Here is a 23,678-nt window from a genome sequence, read left to right on the forward strand (position 1 = left end):
AAAAAAAAAAAAAAAAAAAAAAAAAAAAAAAAATATGAACAGTTTGGGATTTCATTTAATTAATTCATAATTTAATTTTAAAAAATGTTTTAATTATATGAATCTCCCTTATTTAATTATGTATATTTATTCATTAAAATAATATTAATTAATTAATTATTTTTTTTTTAGAAATTTGATTTTGAGTTTAAGGTTGTCTGTTTTGAATATGATTTTATATTTAATGTGAAAATTTTAAGAAAATAGTTTAATATTGACGGGATAAATTAATTTTATGATTTCTTATTTTATTTTAATGTAAGAGTATAATTTATAATATATTAAATAAGTCGAGTGACAAGAATGTGGTTCGATTCTCCTTTTAAAACGAACATTTTAATTCTTATACTTTAAACTATGTTCGTTTTAATCTATAGTTTTGAAATATCTAAAATTATTCTTTTTTGGATAAAAATTTTAGCTAGTCGTTACACTAAATAGATATTTTAAAAGTATATTGACTAAAACCAACCAAAACGGTAAAAGGACGATCTTTTACAATTCATCCCCCAGCTTCCTCACACTGCTCCATGTCTAGCTTTGATAGTACCATTTGTAATGGTCCAGCCCTAAACTAATTGCCGGTAGATATTGTTTAAAACGTATTTGTTAGGGATAGGTTTCCACACTCTTATAAGAAATGTTTGTCTCCCTCTTCAACCAACCCTTTCGAGTTTCTTCTCAAGGTTTCTAAAACGTGTATATTAGAGATAGGTTTCCGCATCCTTCTAAGGAATGCTTTGTCCCCCTCTCTAACCGAAAAAAGGATTGAGGATTAAAATCCAAAATTTTGAAAGTTGAATGCATGGGGTGGACCTAATCCCTACCTTCCTTTTTCTTCATGAGTTAGTTGGCCGTCCATATTCGATATTGCATATTGTAATTAAGATGGCTTAGACTTTAGATCATATGTTCGAGAGAAGATACGTTGATTTGAGTAAGATCACATTCTTCGTGCCTTGTTGCTATATATCTCATTCATACACCACCTTTTTTTTTGTTTGTTCCTGAGTTCTATAGTGAGGTACAGACAAAGTTCAAAATGTCAAATATTTGATTGATGAATGACAATTTGAGCGAAATTCTGTAGTGATATGAATATAGTTTCACATCAAGTAAACAATGGAATAGTCCAAACTCACCGCTAGTAGATATTGTCTGTTATGTATCGTCATCAACCTCACGATTTTAAAACGCGCCTATCAGGGAGATGTTTCCCCTCTCCAACCCATATGAGATCTCACAATCCACCCTATTGGAGGTCCGACGTCTTGCTCTAATACCATTTGTAATAGACCAAGCCCACCACTAGCAAATATTGTCCGCTTTAGCCCGTTACCTATTATTGACAATCTCACGATTTTAAAAAAGATATCTTGTCTTTTTTGTTTTGTTACTAAAATATCATTTTGGTCAAATGTACTAAAATATGATATTCTTATAATAAAGTCAATTTATGCAACCTCACCATTCTAAAAACGTAGCCACTAAAGTTCGATGGTAGAAATTAGCATTCCCATTCTAGAAAAGCATCTCTCTTCATTCCATTATCATCTCCATTTGGTAAACAGAGCATCAATTCTTGGTTGGTGTTCAAAAAATCAAAGTGGAAGAACACTATTCAGTTCTTCCATTAATGGGGTTGGAAAATTCAAAGTCATCCTTCTCCAAACTACTTTCATAAGTCAATCTTAGTTACATCACATCACAAAAATACATTTCCATTTTAAAGGAACCACTAAACACACTGTTCTTGTTCAAGATAAGATCAGAATCAGATCACTCATCACTTCAATAAAGATTAACAAATAAACAATGCGACAGACAAGAGCCATGTCAATCCCTTAAACTATTGGTGTATCAGCAAGTGGAACTTGTATTGGAGCAAAAGATGATTATGTCAAACTTTTTACACAATTTAAGATCCGTACTACAGACAAGATCCAAAACAGTAGAGATAGTCTTAAGAAAAATTTTGGGTACTCCTCAAAACTACTAACTTTTTATGTCTGGTGCTGAAAAGGAGTGGATGGAGACAATCAGTAGAGGCTATAACCAAGAAACTGGCTAATGATAATGGCAAGTCCAAGAGCAATGGCTACAAAAGAAGCAGCCCAGGTCAGTTTTTCAGTTATTCTAGGCACTCTGTCCTTCAATGCCTCGCTAAACGAGCCTATAAAAGCAGTATAGCTTCCCATTGAAATAACTGTTCCAACTAGAAACATAACAAGAAAGGCAGCGCCGGCTACACGGGAAGGCAAGGCCAGGGCAGGCAAGACTATCATGAGTGCATCGGGTTGTAGGCCATGGACAACTCCTGTGGCAAAAGTGGCAAAGCCTATCTTTTTTTTCTTCTTGTTCTTCTCCCCTATGACCATTGGTTTCTCTAATGTTTTGTAAATGCCGACATCACATTCACCATTTTCTAGACCTACAACACATGGGGTACGGACTTCTGAAGCTTCCCTAATACCCAGAACTCCTATTACAAATAGTGTCACGCCTACTACTATTGTGCCCCAGGTTCTGAGAATTTCAATGTGAAGCTTATCTTTTAGCAGTAAAAATAGTAGACCAAAAATGACCTGACCTGCATCATGACCACACCCCCAAAGAGCGCCCACTGCAGCACTTTCCATGCGGCTACAGCCAATTGAAAGGGGTGCAAGGGCAGCAAGGTGATCTGGTCCTGATAATGTGTGTAAGCAGCCAGCAAAAAAGCCAGTCCAAGCGCTACTTAATAGCTCACTCTGGATCAGTCTTCGCCCAACTGCAGCGGCTGCAGGACCTCCGGTTTTAGCTGCATTTTGGAAAGATGCAAAAGCTGCTGGCGCAAAGACTGGTTGGATCAGGATCAGGGCAAGAGCAGAAAGAACAAAGAGTGACTGTTTGACCTAAATCAAAGATATTTTATCACCTTTAGGAAGAAGATAAATAACTATAGACTAAAGCAAAGATATCATGTATCATCAGAATGATAGAACTCAAAATATATTGAAATATGAAAGATAACATAACTAGAAGATGATAACACGAATATTCGAGGTACTTGGTGTTAGGAATCACGACCTCCACAATGATACAATATTGTCCACTTTGAATATAAGCTCTCATGGCTTTGTTTTTAGGTTCTCCAAAATGCCTTATACCAACGAAGATGTATCATTACTTATAAACTCATGATCATCTCCTTAATTAGCCAATGTGGGATTCCCTCCCAACAATCCTCAACACTTGGAACCTTCCTTTCTTGAGCACTCTCACTCGAGCATAAGGCCACTATACAATTGCCCACCTCCTCTATATATAACAATTCACCACAGCAACTTCTCCACCTGGTTACTAGCATACCCTTATAATATCCTAATTCTCTTCTATTGTCCTTCCTATAACAGAATTTACACTTAAAAGGGTCTTTCTTAGTCAACATATTTAACAAGTTAATAGCTAAATAATATCAACAAAGTGTTTTCTTTGGAGCTATGGCTGTCCATCCTGAAAATCTAGAAAACTCATAACAGATGTGTATTAGGTTTAGATAAACAAATTTGAGATGTGATCGTTTTTACAATCATTCACTAATATCATTATATTGCTTCATAAATGTCAGCAATGCATGAACAATGTGAGCTGCTGGGATTTTAGTTGTGTCCAAAGAGTCAGACAAAGATTAAGGCGCAAAAAAATAAAAGCCCAATTATTGCTGCGTCTGTATTCTGACTCTGTCTGTGATTCTGATAGAGTCTGTGACCTCATGGAAGTAAATGTGAATAACTAATTTCAACGAGTACCACTAACAATAAATGAGGAGTGCAATATGGAGCAGAGATTTTCTCTGAACATACCCGTCGTTGTTCATTTAGATCAGTTTCAACATTTATTTCATAACAAAGAATATCATGTAACGGTTGAGACAACCAAAGCATAATCCAGAAATCCACAGTAATTGTAATTCACTAGAGACATTGATGGTTTACAAAATTGAAAATCAAAATCATGTTCTTGACTCTGATTCCACCAAGAAACTGGAATCCTAAAATTAGCTCTATCCCAAGCACCGCAGCAAGTATTCCACATGACTCGTATAATTAGGTAAAATTCATCCATAAATTGAAGAAAAATGTTCACGAATTTAAAAGAAATGTGCCCAACTTTCTATAATTAATCCAAAAAGAAATGAGTTATAACGTAACCAATTCACAGTATTTCAAACTTGACATAAAACCGATAAAATGTTCTTCAAAGCAAATAAGACGGCAGACTACATCCCAGCGAAATTCAATTATATGATAATCAAAATTAAAGCAAATCAGAACAGGAAATTAACGCCAGAAGAACAGAGAAATGAATTTCAATCCAATACCTTCTTCTTTCCGGCGAAATGTTCAAGCAAATCCGGCTTGGGCGAACTGGCTCTAGAATCGGACGTGGAAATCGAATCGCTCGACGAATTCGACGAAGAAAGACAATGAATCAACGGCATAGAAGGCTTTTCAACCTTAGAGGAGAGCAAACCAAGCGGACGGAGTCCATGGCGCGTCGGGAGGGGGAAATTGAGCTTCACGGAGTCAATGCGACGGAACCGAGGAAGAAGAAGAGGTGGATTCGGATTAATCTTGAAGGAGGTAGGAGAAGGAGAATACAGGAGCCTGTCCATGGCGCCTCTTCACCGTCGTATCGACCGTTGCCGGCGGCAAAGAAACTCCGATAGAGGGCGGCGGAGGAGGAAGAAGGGTGGAAGATGAGAATCCCAAATGGAGGCAGGTGGGTGGAGCAGGAAGATAGAGTCCAAATCAGACTAGTTCAACCGAAAATTAAAGTTCCCAATTTTATTTATTTATTTATTCATTTTATTATTTGCTGGTCCAATAAGATTAACGTGGGCTCATCTATTGCCATTAAATTAAAAAATAATAATAATAAATATTTTATAAAAATAAATTATTATAAATTTAAACTAATTAAACCAGCTTAATTCTTGTTTTAATTTAATAAACTATTTTTTATTAAATTATAAAGAAAAAAATTCAATTTTTAAAATCATATTAACTCAAATTTTTGGCAAAATTATAAAAAAAAAATGTTCCAACTACTTTGGTGACTTTCCGAAATCTGTGTTCATTCAGATATAATCTAGACAAACATTTTAATCTACTTTTACCTGTTACGTATCATCGCCAGCCTCATAGAAATCAATATGTGTTCGTTCATATATAATCTAGACAAACATTTTAATCTACTTAGACCCGTTACGGATCATCGTCAGTCTCACGGCTCGTTACGTATCATCGTCAGCCTCATAACCCGTTACATATCATCATCAGCCTAACGATTTTAAAACGCAGTTGTTAGGGATAGATTTTCACACGTTTATAAAAAATGTTTTGTTCTCTTCTCCAACCACGTTGAATCTCACCGTAATAGTTTTCGAACACCATTTAATATATATATATATATATATATCTTATTTTTCAAATGAAACCCTAAAAAAACATAATAATAAGGATAAATGACTATTTTTAAATCTCGAAAATATTTAACTAAAAATGATTATTATTTTGGTGATAATTTTATTTTAGATTTTTTAATTAGGGCAATCAAATTTGGCTTTAAAATTATTAAAAAAATTAATAAATTTTTCGAGTTTAAAATGAAAAGGTGTTATTTTAACCTACTTCTAAAATTATATGATTATATAATCAATATTATTTTGAAATTATATAAGAAAAAAAAATAGTATTTTTAGATTTTTTTAATTGTTTTACTTTTTTGGATTAATTTTTTTTTAATAAATTGTAATTTTGATGAAAGTATTAAATTTCAAATTAATAATTGACATTAGGCAGCCAGAAATGGTCAGGGTTGGAGTATAATGGAAATAATTTTATTTTTTAATTTTTTTAAAAAAACTTATTTAATTATTAAAAATTTGAAATTTTCCTATGTTCGAAATAAATTTTGTATTAAAAATTATGCTTACGAAGAAAGAAAGAAATAAATAATTATAAGGTTCGCTCGTGACTTGTATTATGGTCACTTAAATGAGCACTATCTTAGCACTGTTTTTTCAACACGTAGAAAATAGTATAAATAGTCGTAGATAGGATATGGTTTCTCACAGACGCTTTCAACTCATTGCCCTCAGGACATGAGTAGACTATGCTCCTTAAGTTTTGCCTCGATTGTTTGTCGCTTTTCCTAAGGGTAGTGAGTCGAAAGTGTCCGTGAGAAACCCTATCCTATCTATGACTATTTATACTCTTCTCTATGTGTGTTAGGTCCTATATCGGTTGGAGAGCGAAACGAAACATTTCTTATAAGAGTGTGAAAATCTCTCTCAAGCATACGAATTTTAAATCCGTGAAGCTAACGATGATATGTGACGGGCTAAAGTGGACAATATTTGCTAGTTGTGGGCTTGGGCTGTTATAAATGGTATCAGAGCCAGGTTCTGGGCAGTGTTCCAAAAAGGATGCTGGCTCCTTAGGGGTAGATTGTTAGGTTCCATATCTGTTGAAGAGGGGAACGAAACATTTCTTATAAGGGTGTAAAAATCTCTTCTCCAAGCAGACACGTTTTAAAACTCTGAGGCTGATGACGATAAGTAGCGAGCCAAAACGGATATAAACATCTTCTCCTAGCAGACACGTTTTAAAACTCTGAGGTTGATGGCTATAAGTAGCGAGCCAAAACGGACAATATCCATCAACGGTAGGCTTGGACTGTTACAACGTGCTAAAAAAACAGTGCTATGATAGAGCTTAGTTAAGAGACCATAATACAAGTCACGAGTGATAATAAATTATGATTCGATACGATAGGCAGTTAGTTAGTCACGAGCGTAGTCAATTATACTCGTGTAATAAGAATTATACTCACTAACAGTTTCGAGACACTACTCTTAGACGAGCTAGTACACGAGTAGATGCTATCAACGATGCGTAATCAATATACCATCCAAGGGTGTTTTCGTCATTTAAATATTTATAAATATATTTGTATTATATATTTATACATACAGGGGTATTTTCGTCATTTAAATGAATGAGGATAGCAGGTACTAACGTGGCGCGTATTTAAAAGCGCGATATCGTTGTTATCTATTTTCACTAAAATGAGAGGTTCAGCAACGTCCATCCTGAAGCGAAGCAGAGACACAAATCCCTCCTTCCATAATCCACTATAACACATCCTATCCGTCATTTCAAAAGTCAACAGTCAAACAAACCAAAAAGTCAACAGTCACCATTTTCTCCATATCCGATTGGACGATTGAAACTCTGTTCGAGTACTCGCGGCGCACTTGATCACAGTGGAAATTTTTAAGAACAAACTGAAAGCGTTCAGCATGTGGCTCACTTCAGTCTTTTTAGTGGTGGAGCTTCGAGCTTCGAGCTTTGAAGGTTTGGCTCCAATGGCGAGGCCGGTTCAGATTGAAGTGTGGAATCCGAATGGAAAGTATAGAGTTGTTAGCACTAAGGCTATGCCTGGAACTCGATGGATCAATCTCTTGATCGAGCAAGATTGCCGAGTCGAGGTATGTTATTTTTGATGTTTCTCACTTTGTTTTCGCCTGTTTCGCGGAAATGTTGATTTGGAGTGAAATTTTGTATTCATTTGGTGTTGTAGATTTGTACCGAGAAGAAGACGATACTCTCAGTAGAGGATATCGTTTCTCTCATCGGCAATAGGTGCGACGGCGTTATTGGACAGGTATTGAACTTAATCGAACTGGTATTGGTTGATCCAAAAATTTTTGTGCATTTTAGATAGTTTGAATCGAATCGAATGAATAAGTTTTTTCCAGTCGTAGAGGAAAGTTAATCTCTATATAAAAGCTAATTCAAAATAGATTCTAAAAACTGAATTGTAGTGATTTGAGTGATCACGATGGCTCGTTCACGTGTGATTCATGATCGATTGACGTCGCAAATGTTTGGTTGCTATACAGCTGCAAATGAGTTTTCGTATTCGTGATTCTGAGATTCGTTTTCTTGGATGTTTCAGTTGACTGAAGATTGGGGAGAGGTGCTGTTTTCTGCACTAAGCAGAGCGGGAGGCAAAGCTTTTAGTAATATGGCTGTTGGTTACAATAATGTAGATGTTAATGCTGCTAATAAGTATGGTATTGCTGTAGGAAACACTCCTGTAAGTTTATTTCTCTGTTAAATGCTACAACGTGAATTTGTATTTGGTACATCTTAATTTTAATGCTCTGTTGCATATTACATATTTGGTTCTGCATATTCTGTGCTACAGACTGGGATTTAGATCATTCTTTTCTTTCTTGTTTAGGGAGTACTTACAGAAACCACAGCAGAGTTGGCAGCTTCACTTTCTCTTGCAGCTGCAAGAAGGATAGTTGAAGCTGATGAGTTCATGAGGGCAGGCCGCTATGATGGATGGCTTCCCAATTTGTATGACCATCTGCCATGATTTGAATTATTCTCTAGAAATAAGCAACCAACATGGCTCAACAAATTTGAAATAATTTCTTTCAATAGGTTTGTTGGAAACTTGCTGAAAGGACAGACTGTTGGTGTGATTGGAGCTGGTCGTATTGGATCTGCTTATGCAAGAATGATGGTAGTTTCCTAACATAATTGATTATGAGCTTAATGATTTCTAAATTGGGTTCTAGAAACGTAGTTATCTTTCTTGAAGATCATTAGGATTTCAAGCGAATGTTTTCATCAATGATTAAATTAGGATTCAATGGTAGAGTGCCTATTTTGCCTTGCAGGTAGAAGGGTTTAAGATGAACCTGATATACTTTGATCTTTACCAGTCAACCAGACTTGAAAAGTTTGTTACAGGCATGTCTTGATCAACAATTCTTGAAAGCAATGAGTTTGAGTTCCTTTAGCTGAAACGCTTGTTTAATTGCAGCCTATGGTGAGTTCCTGAAAGCCAATGGCGAGGCTCCCGTGACATGGAGAAGAGCATCATCCATGGAAGAGGTGCTTCGAGAGGCTGATGTGGTATGACTTTGATATGATTAATTAACATGCTCCTGAAGAGCTTGTCTCCCCTTATGTTACATAAATTAGCTGTTCTTTGTTCCTTTGGATTTGTAGATAAGTCTTCATCCAGTACTGGATAAAACCACCTTCCATCTGGTGAACAAAGAAAGTCTTAAAGCCATGAAGAAGGTGAAGCTTGCTAAAGCTCTTTTCTCTCTTCAATTATGGTTTCAATCTCCTGACCCCATTACATAGATTCACTGATTGGTTATATTTAAACGTATGTTTCTTCAAACCATGTTATAATTGCAGGATGCAATCCTCATTAACTGCAGTCGAGGACCTGTGATCGATGAAGCTGCCCTTGTCGAGCATTTAAGAGAGAATCCGATGTTTCGAGTTGGCCTTGATGTCTTTGAGGTATGTCTGTTCATAATTCGTCACTATCTCATCTTAAAGTTGATTTGCGACAATATGATCATCACCTAGGATGAACCATACATGAAACCTGGGCTAGCTGATATGAAAAATGCCATCATTGTTCCTCACATTGCTTCCGCTTCCAAGGTAAACAAAAATCTTGCATAGTTGACAGTAAAATAAGGATATCGTTGCAGAAGTATTAACCCTTTTTCATTATTATCATGTAGTGGACTCGTGAAGGAATGGCGACACTGGCTGCTCTTAATGTCCTGGTGTGCAACCTATAAATTTATACTCACCTCATAAATATACTTGATTTCCTATAAATTTGTTCTTATGATTTGGCTGTCATGTTAAGCTAAGTGCACTGCCTCCTCTAACCTCTAACTATAGGGAAAGATTAAAGATTATCCCGTTTGGTCCGATCCAAACCGAGTAGAACCTTTCCTCAACGAGAACGTTCCGCCTCCAGCTGCATCTCCGAGCATTGTGAACGCGAAAGCCTTGGGTAGTAAAAACCTACCTTGACTGAAAACGGGAGCTTATTATAGTTCAATTATCTTACTTTCATAATTTGAGATCTTTGCAGGATTGCCTGTTTCAAAGTTGTGAAGAACGCATGCGTGTGAACATCAAGATCTTTCGCACAAATTGAAAGCATTATATATTGGAGGTAAATGAAAGATTGTATTTGTGAATGATATTGATGATGAATGTAGAACTCTTGGACAATTGATTATAATCTGCATCTATCTTTTTCGATTTCGATGAACCGTTCATCACTAGTTTCTACCGTATCAATATTCATATCAATTGAGTTTAAGTTAATCAAAATTAAACATGTTTAATGTTAAAGTTCTTACGATTGAGTTAGGAATGTAATATGGGTGGAAACTATTAATAAACACAAGAAAATAAGTTAAAAAACAAAAGTACCCGGTTGTACTTAATAACTTTTAGTTAAATTAGAAGTTTTTATTTTTGTTAAATAGATCAACATTTTAATTAGAAAAAGCTCTCCAAAATTCTTTTTTGAAACAATATTTCATAATTATGGTAGGTATATTAGATATCAATTATTATTTTCACCGTCAAAAAAACATAATTAAAATTTAGGCTAAATAAATAAAAATACCAAGTATTTTTCTAAAAAATACCCCTAAAAATTCAAAAAATTCAATAATATTGTCAAACTTTCTTTCCATAAATCTGAAAAAATATACCGTTAATTTTGGGTGAAAATAATTACTTGATTAATCTAATTTTACTTTTTTTCTCTGTGACATTTTCCATGAGATTTTTTTTTAATGTTATCTCCAAATCTATCCATTGCGGACCCAGTATTTTTTTTTTGTCACATGAATTGGTTCGGTCGTCTTATCGAGATGAACTAGTATGTCAAAATATTCCATATTTAACCCATTTTTTAAAAGAAAAAAAAAAATTTAAGAAAGGAGTTGATGACATGTTAAAAATATATATATAATATTTAAAAGTAAAATTGAGAGCATTAGTAAACATTTCCATTTTTGTTGGAGTCAATAATATTAATAAAAAAAACTATCTACCAAAAAATTCTCTCTAAATCTTTTAATATTTCTTTTTAAACTATTTTTTAATTTATTAAAATAAAAAAAAAAGTTAAAAGAAATTTTATAATTAAAGAATATATAGATGTATTATGATTTAAAAATTTAGAAAATTTAAGAGTATCTCTTAAAAATAAAATCTAATATATACAAATATTTTTAATCTAAAAATTTATGAATAATAAATTTGTATCAGAATAAATAGTGTATATATAAATAACTACGCTCTTATTAATTCACCAACAGGTAGGATTTCTCAAATCCCTCAACAATGTCTTCATCCAAGATCGTTCTCAGGAGTTTCGACGGCGAAACCTTCCACATCGATGAAGCGGTGGCTCTCGAGTCTCCGACCATCAAGCACATGATCGAGGACGATTGCGCCGATACGGTCATCCCTGTGCCCAATGTCACCAGTTCCATTCTCACTAAGGTGATTGAGTTCTGCAAGAAGCATGTCGAGGCCGATGCTAAGGATTCTAAAGCCCTCGATGATACTCTCAAAGCCTGGGACGCTGAATTCGTCGAGGTTAATCAGAATATCCTCTTTGATCTCATCTTAGTGAGTTCTCTGTTCTTTCTGTTATTCCTCTGTTTCTGTCCTTTTCTTTAGCTCACGTGGTTATATTAAGAGGATATTTTGGTGATATATTAGTTAGAATATATCTGAGATATTTAGGGAGTTGTTAGTATAAATTTGATTAATCGTGTATTTTATTTATTTAGAAGATTTAGTTAGTTATATATTTTTTTTTCTATTTTTAGGTATTAGTTAATAGTTTGTATCTATAAACGTGGTAAACCTCAATTAAGATCATACATTTTTTCAATTCTATTTTCTATTTCTATTTCTTAACATGGTATCAGAGCATCGATCGTGGTGTTCTTAAATATCAAAATTTTCTTTATGGCGGAATCAGCCAAATCCAGCTTTAAAATTTCGAATGTTGATTTAACACATCCTTACTATATGCATCACTCTGATCAGCCAGGATATTCACTTGTTCCAATCAAATTAAATGGAGCAAATTACCAATCCTGGAGTAAATCAGTTATGCATGCTCTTATTGCCAAGAAGAAAATTGGCTTCATTGATGGCACAATTGAGGAACCGCCCCAAGATGCAAATTCGACCGAATTCGAACTCTGGAATCAGTGCAACAGTATGATAATATCTTGGTTAACTCATTCTGTTGAAGCAGATATCGCTAAAAGCATTATTCACGCCAAGACAGCTCATCAAGTGTGGGTTGATCTTCGCGATCAATTCTCACAAAAGAATGCTCCAGCAATTTTTCAAATACAAAACTCGATAGCAACGATGTCACAAGGAACCATGGCACTGTCAACATATTTCACAAAGCTCAAAGCACTCTGGGATGAACTGGAAGCGTACCGCACACCATTTACGTGTAATCAACGTCAAATACATATTGATCAACGTGAAGAAGACAAGTTGATGCAATTGCTCATGGGGCTCAATGAGTCTTATAAAACGGTGAGATCTAACATATTGATGATGTCTCCATTACCTAATGTGAGGCAAGCTTATTCATTACTTGTACAAGAAGAGATGCAGCGACAGGTAATTTCTGAACCTACTGAGAATTCCTCGATTGCATCAGCAGTGCAGAAGAAAACAACATATTCAAAATTCGCCAAGGACAAATCGTGTGAACACTGCAATAAAAGTGGTCATACAATCAATGAGTGTCGAATTCTTAAGTTTCATTGTAAGTTTTGTGATAGAAGGGGACATACAGAAGATCGGTGTCGACAGAAAAATAATTCTACAAGGACAAGACAAGTCAATCAACACAATCATCGTGGATACCGATCATCTGCAAATATGGCCGATGTTTCACAGTTGAATACAAAAGAACAGTCACCTAATTCCATTCCAAATTTTTCTTCTGAGCAATTACGACAGATAGCACAAGCCTTATCTGCAATCAATCAAAACCCTTCTGGTAATTCTGGCAATCACATTAATGTTGCAGGTTTGTTTCCCATATCTACATTATCTGTTAACTCTGCGAGTTCTAATTCATGGATTCTCGATAGTGGAGCTACGGATCATATAGTATCAAAATCTTCTGTTATGACTGATCCAAAGGCTGTCATCATGTCTACAATAAATTTGCCTAATGGAGAGACAGCACGTGTGTCACATACTGACAATATTTTCCTTAGCCCTAACCTTAAGTTAAACAACGTTTTATGTGTGCCTTCATTCAATTTAAACCTAATGTCGATCAGCAAACTTACCAATAACTTGAAATGTTATGTCACCTTCTATCCTGATTCTTGTGTTATGCAGGACTTAGCTACGGGGAAGATGATTGGCTCGGGTAAATAATATGGAGGTCTCTATCATATTTCTTCATCTCCAATCAAATCTTCAGCTCATCAAGTATCTCAGTCATCTGATTTGTGGCATTTACGTCTAAGTCATCCTTCTTTTTCTCGTTTTAAATTTCTAGCTTATCGATTGTATCTTAATAATGCGAGTTATTCTCATAATTGTAGTATCTGCCCGTTAGCAAAACAAACTAGGTTGTCTTTCCCAAGAATTCAATAACAACCCATTCTGCCTTTGATCTGATACATTATGATGTTTGGGGACCACATAAAATTCCTACCCATTCTGGTTTGCGTTTTTTTCTCACTATTGTTGATGATTTTACTCGATGTACTTGGGTTTTTCTAATGCAACATAAGTCAGAAGTACATCATTTGTTAATGAACTTTGTTAAATTTGTTCAAACTCAATTTCATACTACTATCAAGATAGTTCGATCAGACAATGGGACTGAGTTCCTATCTTTGCAGCCATTCTTTACTTCTTGTGGTATTGAATTTCAGCGCACTTGTGTCTATACTCCACAACAAAATGAAGTCGTAGAACGTAAGCATCGCCATATCCTAAATGTAGCTAGATCTCTTCTTTTTCAGTCACAGGTTCCACGTAATTTTTGGGGAGAGTGCGCTTTAACGGCTGTTTATCTTATAAATAGAACGTCATCACCAGTGTTATCTAACAAGACACCCTTTGAAGCACTCTACAAACGATCACCTACATTTCATCATCTTAAAGTTTTTGGTTGTAAATGTTATGCAACTATAGTACATCCTAAGCAAAAATTTGAACCTCGGGCAATTCCTTGTGTTTTCGTAGGATATCCTTGTGGTCATAAAGATTACAAATTGTATGACATGCAATCTCACAAATTCTTTATCAGCCGTGATGTTAAATTTTGTGAAGATGATTTTCCTTTTTCATCAGCTTCACAAACTTCGACATTAGCTCCTTCGACTCCTGTTGTTTCACTTCATGATCCATCCTACTTAAGCATCCATCCTCCACCTTCCATTCCTCCTTCACCTCTTATCCCTTCACCTACTACTTTGTCGTCTCCTCCACCTTCTCTAGATTTCCCTACTGATTCCAATCCTATCCCGCCTGATACATCAACTTCACTCTGACGTTCTACTCGCACTAAACAGCCTCCAGCTTGGCATAAGGATTATGAGATGTCTTCTGGAGCCAATCATTTAACCTCTAGCTCAAATCCCGGCACTGGCACCAGGTATCCCCTTCATCATTACCTTTCATTCTCTCGTTTTTCTCCTACTCAACGTGCTTTTCTAGCTCTTATTACATCCCAGATAGAACCTAAAACCTATGACGAGGCAATTGACGACCCTTTATGGCAGCAGGCTATGAATGATGAAATTGCAGCTTTGGAACGTAATCATACATGGTCTCTCGTTCCTCTACCACCTGGTCATAAAGCTATTGGTTGTCGCGGGGTGTACAAAATTAAATACAACTCTGATGGTTCTGTTGAACGTCATAAAACTCGACTTGTAGCAAAGGGATACACTCAAGTTGAAGGTATTGATTACACAGAAACAATTTCCCCTACAGCGAAACTTACTACACTTCGTTGCTTACTCACTATTGCTGCTGCTCGAAAATGGTTCACCCATCAGTTGGATGTTCAAAATGCCTTTCTCCATGGTAATCTAGACGAGGAAGTTTATATGTCTTTACCACCAGGTCTTTGCCGACAGGGGGAGAATACAGTATGTCGGCTCCATAAATCTCTTTATGGATTAAAACAGGCTTCTCGCAATTGGTTCTCCATATTTTCTACAACTATACAAAATGCAGGCTACACTCAGTCCAAAGCAGACTACTCTTTGTTTACCAAGAGTAAAGGTACTTCTTTCACTGCAGTTCTAATCTATGTTGATGATATTCTGTTGACAGGCAATGATCTCAAAGAAATGCAATATCTCAAGACTAGTTTACTCCAGAAATTTCTTATCAAAGATTTAGGAAATTTGAAATATTTTTTAGGCATTGAATTTTCTCGGTCTAGAAAAGGAATTTTTATGTCTCAAAGGAAGTATGCTCTAGACATCCTTCAAGACACAGGCCTTACACGAGCACGTCCAGACAAATTTCCTATGGAGTAAAATCTGAAACTTTCTTTAACTGAAGGAGAGAAATTGAACGATCCAAGTAAATACAGACGGTTGATTGGCAGATTAATATAGTTGACTGTCACTAGGCCTGACATAGCTTATTCAGTTCGTATGCTTAGCCAATTTATGCATGAACCAAGAAAACCACATTGGGAGGCAGCTCTTCGAGTTCTGAGGTACATCAAAGGCACTCCTGGTCAAGGACTCCTACTGCCATCTGAAAACAATTTAAGATTACAAGCATATTGCGATTCTGACTGGGGTGGTTGTCGAACTTCCAGACGGTCTATTTCTGAGTTCTGCATTTTCCTTGGAAATTCAATTATTTCTTGGAAGTCTGAAAAGCAGACTAATGTGTCCAGATCATCAGCAGAAACCAAGTATCGAGCTATGGCAAATACTTGTTTAGAGTTAACTTGGTTAAGATACATTCTTCAAGACTTGAATGTTCCAGTGTCCGAACCAGCATTATTATATTGTGATAATCAAGCAGCATTACATATAGCAGTCAATCCAGTTTTTCACGAACGTACGAAACACATTGAAATAGATTGTCATATAATTCGAGAAAAGTTACAAGCTGGAATCATCAAACCGTGTTATATTTGGACCAAAATGCAATTGACAGATGTTTTAACTAAAGCTCTGGGAAGACAGCAATTTGACCTTTTGAAGGACAAGTTGGGTGTGATCGACATACACTCTCTAACTTGAAGGGAGTATTAAGGGAATATTTTGGAGATATATTATTTAGAATATATTTGAGAGATTTAGGGAGTTGTTAGTATAAATTTGATTAATCGTGTATTTTATTTATTTACAAGATTTAGTTAGTTATATATTTTTTTTCTATTTTTAGGTATTAATTAATAGTTTGTATGTATTTAAACGTGGTAAACTTGAATCAAGATCATACATTTTTCCAATTCTATTTTCTATTTCTATTTAACAATCAGAAGATGTTTTAAATTACATGCTTTTTTTGGTGATGGATAACAATGAATGTGTTGTTGGGTACAACCAACCAAGCAGGCCGCTAACTTTCTGGACATCAAGAGTCTGCTGGACCTCACATGCCAGACAGTGGCAGACATGATCAAGGGAAAGACCCCAGAAGAAATTCGAAAGACATTCAACATTAAGAACGATTTCACTCCAGGCTTTCCCGAGCTTCCCCTCAAGACTTTAAAACGCGTCTGCTAGGGAAGGTTTACACACCCTTAAAGGGTCTCCTCCCCAACCACCATGGGACATCACAGAGCGTTTTGGTAATTTGTTCTCCTTCCAACCACCCTAGGGTAAAATCATTTAGTTATGATTTGATACCCGTTTTGTTTTACACCAATGTAGGACATCACATAGCGTGTGTTCAAATCATTTAGTTATGATTTGATAACGGTGTTTTTTAAAAAATATGTTTGTTTTTTATATCGGGTTAAAATTTCACTTGTTTTTTAAAAGGCCATTTAGATTTAAGTAAATTTAAAAATATTAAAATTTAATTATTTATCCACTCTTTTAGATTTTAAAAATTTAGCTTGGTTTTGAAAAAAATTAAAATTACATTTATTATACTCTTCACCTTTAAAACTATTTTAAAAATTATATTTTTTAATTATCTTAATTGTTCTTATCATATACAAAATATCATAAAATTCTCTCAATATTTTCTATAATTGGATAAAATTATCATAAATAAAACCTTAGGGTTAATTTTGTACAATTTTATTAAATTATGAGGGAATTAATTTTAATATTTCAAAACAAAAATCAACTTTTTTTTTTAATAATTAAATTAATTTTGAAAAGAGATGACAGCTGGAAAGGAAGGAGATAAGGATGATGACAAGGCCACCTTTTGGAATTTTTCTTTTTTGAGAATTGGGAACGGAAATCTAAGTTTTAATATTTCCTTTTTCCTTTACAATTTCCACGTCATAATTTAATACAAATATATATTTTTTAAAATAAATAAATATTTCTATATATATATATATATATAAACAAAGTTAATAAATAAATTGCAAGTTTCTATTATTGTAAATAAAATCTTACAATTCTTTTTTTATAGAAAAAGTTTATTTTTGGTTAAACTACGTGTAAATAATTATTAATTTTTTTTGTAAAGTTCTAGAATATGTGGCGTGAATATTTAAATATAAATTTCATCATTTAATTTTGATCCTACAAATTGGGGTTATTCATATGACACTGAATAACCTAGACTATCAAAGCCAACTCTATTCGAAGTTGAGTTTGGGTTGAGTCGTGTAAGATCCCACATTGGTTAGACACGAGTAACAAATCATTTCTTTGAAGGGTGTGAATAATCTCTCCCTAACAAACACATATTTTAAAATTGTGAAACTGACAACAATATGTAACTCGTTCAAGCGAAAAATATCAGTGGTGAGTTTGAATTGTTACAAGTCGAATTAAACAAGGGTAATTGATACAATAGAAACCTCGGGTAAAATGCCCACCCATAACCCAGCAGATAAAGTACATTACATAGTCCGTTTTAGGGATTGACAACTTACCCATTCAGTGACTTTGACACTGGACGTTCCAAATATGGGGTATTTTATCAGGTCGGGTGAATTCAATAATGTACGCTTGTTGGCATTCCAGCTTTCCTTCTCCTTTCAGGGTCTACCTAAAAGGGAATCTAGTGTTTCTTGGTCGTGAATATCTAAATAGGATGAATCGCCCCGTGGTTTGCTTCGGAACAAAACAATTAGAATTAGGCTCGTTGAACTGGAATGTATATTATCCATATAAGGGATCTTTCAATGGAGAAGATCTGTCGACCTAAGATGAAAAGAGAGATCTATCTATTTTATTTAGTTATTCAGTTAAACTAATGATTCGTTGTTGTAACAGATAGCAAAAAATATTTCATCTGGGGTATTCAAAATTTTCATTTAATTAACGAATTGAAACTTTTTTTTTTTTTTTTTTGTCAAAAACTTAATGAACTCGAAAATAAGATTTGCAACACAACCTTACCATATTTTAAAGATTATTATAAATATTTGATATTTAAATCTCACGTGAACATAGTAGTTAATATAATAGACGTTGTGGATAAATACGATATCGCGAAAATATATTTTTATATATTTCTAATAATTTTTTTTGTATTTTTTTAAAAAATGGAAAAAAAAAATAATAATAAAAGAAGTAATTATAAATAGGAAGGTGGCATTAAAAGATGTGAGCAGATGGTGGGACCCATATATGACGGTTGTCAGTTAGTCAATGGCTTTTATTTTTTTATTTTTTAAAAAACGCAAAAAGACGGCGTAATGGATGAGATGACCGTTGCCCGTTTGTCTTACGCCGTTTTCCCAACGGTTCAAGAAAGAATGCTCTAGAACGATCTCGACGGGATCTAGCCGTTTCCTCTATTTTCTTCTATTTTTTTAAATATAGTTTTTAATTTATTATTTTTATATATAATTTTCCCAGTTTTTAAAGTTTAAAATTAAAATTTTAATTTTTATAAATGAGATAAAATCTCCTAAATAAATTTTATAATTTAATAATCAGATAAATGTGTTGTTCTACCAATAAGATTGTCGGATGACCTTATCCATGGCTGCGTGGCGGCTGATTGGATAATCTTAAAAAATAATTAATTAATTTAAAAAATCAGAATGCTGAAGCAGCATCATCCATAATACATATTACTCCACTCAATACTTTCTCTTTTTCTTAATAAATTTATAATTAATTAAATATTTTATTTATTCTGTTCAATAATGGCAAACTGACCAACTAACGCTAGCCTTGTCGCCGTCTCTTTCCTCGTTAGTATTAATAATTAATTAATTAGTATTTATTAAAAAAAAATACTTACATAGAAAAAAATAAACATGAAAAATCTTATTAATGAAAATAAGGATTAAGAGAATATTAGATTTAAAACAACAACGAAATTAATAATAACAATAATTAATGAAGAAAAATCTGTGTTCCTATAATGTATTGAATTTTTATTTTTATTATTCCCAACAAATTTAAATTATAAAAAAAACTTTTTATTTTTTATTTTTTTATTTTTTTTTGTCTTTTGGTGATAGGAAAATTAATCATATTTTTACGGTCATTCATCTCTTTATATTATTATAATGTCATTGATATTATTTATATAAAAAATTTAAAATAATTTATATTCATAAAAATATTTTCTTTGAACCATCCAAACAATTAAGTTGTTGCTTGCATTGTTTACGGTGGGAGTTGAGCTCGTTAATTGAGCCGAGTCCATATTATATCAGTTGAATCAACAAAATAAAAATCAATAGGAGAGCGTTATTTTGTTCGATGCAATATATATAGTATAAGCGAGTTTTCATTTCCTTAGCAACTTTGACAAAAAAATGACAATTTGTTTTTGCGAGAGTAGATGACAAGAAAGTGATATTGTCCACTTTGAGCCTAAGCTCTCATGGTTTTGCTTTAGGCTTCCCAAAAGATCTCATACCAATGAAGAGTGTATTCTTAGATTATAAACCCATGACCATTCCCTAAATTAACCGATGTGGGACTTTCATCATCCAACAGGGGTTAGTAGCTACTAACATATCGAGCGCCAAGATAACTACATGTTTTGTTGTCGATTCATTTGTAGTTTCTAACTTTAAGGACCATTAATGAAATTTATCCAATTATAGGGACAAAAGTCTAATTTTAAAAAAATATAGAAACTAAATATTAATTTGCAATTTAGCCCTTCCATTTATTATTAAAAAATAAAAATAAAAATAACGGCGTTAGAAAAAGTTTTAACGGTACAGCAACAGCTAAAGGACAAAATATAATAAATATTGATTTTTAATTTAATTTAATTTTTTTTAAAAGACAGAATGTTACCGTTATAGAGTTGGAGGCAGAGGGTTTAGTTGGATGCCAGGCTGCGCCTTGTGGGGTTTGCCCCAATCGCCTGCTCACCTCATATCATTACGCTCACCTCTAATTGACCACTTTATTTATTTATTTATTATTATTATTTTTTAATTTATCGACTAAATTTATTATCAATTTAAGTACAACTCAACTGATTAAAAAATATATATTATTAATACTTATAAGTTATTAATCTCTAATTACAAGTATAGAAAATATTGGTTATAATGTAAATAGTATTTTTTAAAAATAATTTAAAAAACAACTGCACAACTCAACTTGAAAATAAAGAGTTGAGTCGAAAATTTTAATCGAATTGTTTGAGTCATTTATTCAACCAACTTGAAATTTTGGGTTAGTTTCACGTAATAGTAGCTTGAGGCAACCTCTAGTAAATATTGTTTGTTTTGTCTTGCTACATATAGCTGTGGAGAAGTTCTCACTCCTCTATAAGAAATGTTTTAACTGATGTAGGAACCTCTCCCTAATAGACACGTTTTAAAATCGAAAGGCGGATGACGATATATAACCGGACAAAGCGGATAACATTTATTAGTGGTAGGTTTGGACTGATACAAATGACATTAGAGTTATACACTGAGTAGTGTACAAGTGGAGACGTTGGCTCCCAAGAGGGTGAACTGTGAGATCTCACATCGATTAGAGAGGAGCACGAAACATTATTTACAACGGTGTAGAAACCCGAGAGGTTTACTTTAACAACAAAACCCTACTCCAAACACAAAATTCCAAAAATACCCCTTTGGTTTTTATCTATAAAGAGCATCCATTTCCCCTTCTCTTCACCTTCCCCTTCCCAAACTACTCTCACAGAAAACAGAGCAACAACCAGAAGCTTCCCCTGTAAAATTTCACCGTCCCCTCGCCGGAATTTCAGTTTAAAAATGTCGAAAGAGGTGATGGAAGAAGGACAATCCGGCCTGAGAAAGGACTACGTCGATCCACCGCCGGCCCCGCTCATCGACGTCGCCGAACTCTCCCTCTGGTCCTTTTACAGAGCCCTAATCGCCGAGTTCATCGCCACTCTCCTCTTCCTCTACGTCACAATCGCCACCGTCATCGGCAACAACAAACAGACCAATGTTTGCGACGGCGTCGGAATCCTCGGAATCGCTTGGGCCTTCGGCGGCATGATCTTCGTCCTCGTCTACTGCACCGCCGGCATCTCAGGTAACTCACGAAATCTTGATTTTCATGTTTTAGGGTTTAGGGTTTTGTGGTTTTTATTTGCGATTTGTTTGCAGGTGGACACATTAATCCGGCGGTGACATTTGGGCTGTTTCTGGCGAGGAAGGTGTCGCTGATCAGAGCCGTCGGGTACATGGTAGCGCAGTGTGCCGGAGCAATCGTCGGCGTTGGGTTGGTTAAGGCGTTTATGAAACACGATTATAACGGCCACGGCGGCGGAGCTAACTCCGTTCAGTCTGGTTACAGTAGGGGTACGGCTCTTGGCGCTGAGATCATCGGAACTTTTGTTCTTGTTTACACTGTTTTCTCTGCTACCGATCCCAAGAGAAGCGCGCGTGACTCTCACATTCCGGTAAGTTTCTTCTCCGACCACCATGGATCTTGGATTTTCATAACGTATATCGTTACGAAGTCATATTTGGTTCATTTTATAGGTTTTGGCGCCATTGCCGATTGGATTTGCGGTGTTTATGGTTCATTTGGCCACCATTCCCATCACCGGAACCGGAATTAACCCGGCGAGAAGCTTCGGCGCCGCCGTGATTTACAACAATGAAAAAGCCTGGAACGACCACGTGAGTCATCGCCGGCTAGAGATTTTCAATTAATATTTTCCGATTGTGAAATGATTTCTTATAACCCTTTGGTGGGATTTTTACAGTGGATCTTCTGGGTCGGTCCGTTCGTCGGAGCACTGGCGGCGGCTGCGTACCACCAGTACATTCTCCGGGCAGCCGCCATTAAAGCTTTGGGATCATTCCGCAGCAACCCCACCAACTGAGGAGAAGAAGAAGAAGAAGAAGAAGAAGAAGATGTTTTAAATTATTCGTTATTATTTGTTTGGGTTTTGTGTTTAATTTAATTTTTAATTTTTGTTTCTTAGTTTTAATTTTTGGGATTTGTAATATTTATGTTTTGTTCATGAGAAGATTCTAGTGGTTGTTGTTGGCCTTCAATTTGTCTCATTTCTTTCTTTCGTTAGCATTTTTTACGAGATCCCGATCTCGAATCTACTGGCTACTACAACACTTAATTCACAATGAGCCCACCGATGTTCTAAATCAAAATCCAAATTCGAATTGCATACTGATTCACGGTTTAGCCTGATATTAGTTTGTTTGTGCTCGTTATTCGAATTGCATACTAACCTGAGCCTACCGACCACTCTCAACACTTCATTCACGATGAGCCCACCAAACTACATACTTTGCTTGCTCCTTCCTTGTGCTACTAACTTGAACCTATCGACCACTCCAACGCTTCATTCACGACGACCCCACCAAATTATATACTATTTATGCTCCTTTTTTATGCTATTTACTGTCCTGATCGACGACTCTAACACTTAATTTACGTGAGCCCACCAATTTCCCTAATCAAAATGGTTTGGCCAAGTATCAGTATGTTTATTTACCGATTCTAACTATATATTTTGTTTTCTCCTTCCTCGACTACTAACCCTCCCGATTCCAGACAAAGAAAAGGGGAAAAAATCATAGTTTGAAGTAGCTATTTATATTTATATTATATACATTAAAATAAATTAAACTATATTTTATTCTCTGATTAAAATTTTTTTTAAATATATAAGTGAAATAAGGTTTATTTGTATAAAATCATTTGAAAAAAATAAAAAATAAAAAATAAATAACATTTGTGAGAGCTTAGAACTTAGGATACTCTAAGGAGATGGTAAAGCCCAATGAGGTAAAGCCACGTGTACGTAACAAAAGCAGGGTAAAATGGGGAGGGAGAAGGTTTTAAATTATTTTTAAAAGAAAAAAAAAAGTAAAAAGAAAAGACAAAAAAGCTAAAAAGAAAGTTAGTTGGCGCCGTCCAACTAAACGGCAGAGAGAGAAAGAGAAGAATCGATATTTCAGGAAGTGGGCCCCACACTACTCAATTTTACACGTCACGACAGCACGCACATGGGCATGTGGGCCCCACTTCCACTTAAAATTTTTAACTTCCCAAAATCAACTTTTTTTTTTTTTTTTTTTTTTTTTTTTTTTTTTTTTTTTTTTTTTTTTTTTTTTTTTTTTTTTTTTTT

General features: G+C 34.7%; 4 protein-coding genes across 4 annotated transcripts; 3 read left to right on the plus strand and 1 right to left on the minus strand.

Annotated features, from left to right (window-relative positions):
- Window positions 1-1,744: 1,744 nt before the first annotated feature.
- LOC111486376 lies at window positions 1,745-4,838 on the minus strand. The gene is made up of 2 exons (XM_023133468.1): window positions 4,403-4,838; window positions 1,745-2,933 (listed from the first exon to the last, which is right to left on the minus strand). The coding sequence occupies exons 1-2, from the start codon at window positions 4,694-4,696 to the stop codon at window positions 2,079-2,081; spliced, it is 1,149 nt and encodes a 382-aa protein (XP_022989236.1). The 5' UTR covers window positions 4,697-4,838; the 3' UTR covers window positions 1,745-2,078.
- Window positions 4,839-7,371: 2,533 nt separating this feature from the next.
- LOC111486395 (glycerate dehydrogenase-like) lies at window positions 7,372-10,197 on the plus strand. The gene is made up of 13 exons (XM_023133506.1): window positions 7,372-7,576; window positions 7,669-7,752; window positions 8,047-8,187; window positions 8,335-8,456; window positions 8,544-8,625; window positions 8,783-8,855; window positions 8,929-9,020; window positions 9,117-9,191; window positions 9,315-9,422; window positions 9,492-9,569; window positions 9,653-9,697; window positions 9,819-9,933; window positions 10,015-10,197. Exons 1-13 carry the CDS (start codon window positions 7,388-7,390, stop codon window positions 10,035-10,037), a joined length of 1,227 nt encoding a protein of 408 aa, XP_022989274.1. The 5' UTR covers window positions 7,372-7,387; the 3' UTR covers window positions 10,038-10,197.
- A 1,088-nt stretch (window positions 10,198-11,285) lies between these two features.
- On the plus strand, window positions 11,286-14,500 carry LOC111486595 (SKP1-like protein 1A). Its single transcript, XM_023133763.1, has 3 exons — window positions 11,286-11,576; window positions 12,090-12,177; window positions 14,301-14,500. Exons 1-3 carry the CDS (start codon window positions 11,286-11,288, stop codon window positions 14,498-14,500), a joined length of 579 nt encoding a protein of 192 aa, XP_022989531.1.
- A 6,705-nt stretch (window positions 14,501-21,205) lies between these two features.
- LOC111486302 (aquaporin PIP2-7) lies at window positions 21,206-22,591 on the plus strand. The gene is made up of 4 exons (XM_023133377.1): window positions 21,206-21,610; window positions 21,685-21,980; window positions 22,063-22,203; window positions 22,290-22,591. Exons 1-4 carry the CDS (start codon window positions 21,325-21,327, stop codon window positions 22,407-22,409), a joined length of 843 nt encoding a protein of 280 aa, XP_022989145.1. The 5' UTR covers window positions 21,206-21,324; the 3' UTR covers window positions 22,410-22,591.
- The last annotated feature ends 1,087 nt before the right edge of the window (window positions 22,592-23,678 follow it).

The sequence above is a fragment of the Cucurbita maxima genome, unplaced genomic scaffold (genome assembly GCF_002738345.1).
Source record: "Cucurbita maxima cultivar Rimu unplaced genomic scaffold, Cmax_1.0 Cma_Scf00011, whole genome shotgun sequence".
NCBI classification, from domain to species: Eukaryota; Viridiplantae; Streptophyta; class Magnoliopsida; order Cucurbitales; family Cucurbitaceae; genus Cucurbita; species Cucurbita maxima.

Coding starts and splice junctions, on each gene's coding strand:
- LOC111486376 (XM_023133468.1), bottom strand. CDS start 4,696: ATGGACAGGCTCCTGTATTCTCCTTCTCCTACCTCCTTCAAGATTAAT. Junction 2,934..4,402: donor ATTTCGCCGGAAAGAAGAAG/GTATTGGATTGA, acceptor TCTTTGATTTAG/GTCAAACAGTCACTCTTTGT.
- LOC111486395 (XM_023133506.1), top strand. CDS start 7,388: ATGTGGCTCACTTCAGTCTTTTTAGTGGTGGAGCTTCGAGCTTCGAGC. Junction 9,192..9,314: donor GTCTTAAAGCCATGAAGAAG/GTGAAGCTTGCT, acceptor TTATAATTGCAG/GATGCAATCCTCATTAACTG. Junction 9,570..9,652: donor ACATTGCTTCCGCTTCCAAG/GTAAACAAAAAT, acceptor ATTATCATGTAG/TGGACTCGTGAAGGAATGGC.
- LOC111486595 (XM_023133763.1), top strand. CDS start 11,286: ATGTCTTCATCCAAGATCGTTCTCAGGAGTTTCGACGGCGAAACCTTC. Junction 11,577..12,089: donor TCCTCTTTGATCTCATCTTA/GTGAGTTCTCTG, acceptor CTTATTGCCAAG/AAGAAAATTGGCTTCATTGA. Junction 12,178..14,300: donor ACTCTGGAATCAGTGCAACA/GTATGATAATAT, acceptor CTTTTTCATCAG/CTTCACAAACTTCGACATTA.
- LOC111486302 (XM_023133377.1), top strand. CDS start 21,325: ATGTCGAAAGAGGTGATGGAAGAAGGACAATCCGGCCTGAGAAAGGAC. Junction 21,611..21,684: donor CTGCACCGCCGGCATCTCAG/GTAACTCACGAA, acceptor ATTTGTTTGCAG/GTGGACACATTAATCCGGCG. Junction 21,981..22,062: donor CGCGTGACTCTCACATTCCG/GTAAGTTTCTTC, acceptor TTCATTTTATAG/GTTTTGGCGCCATTGCCGAT.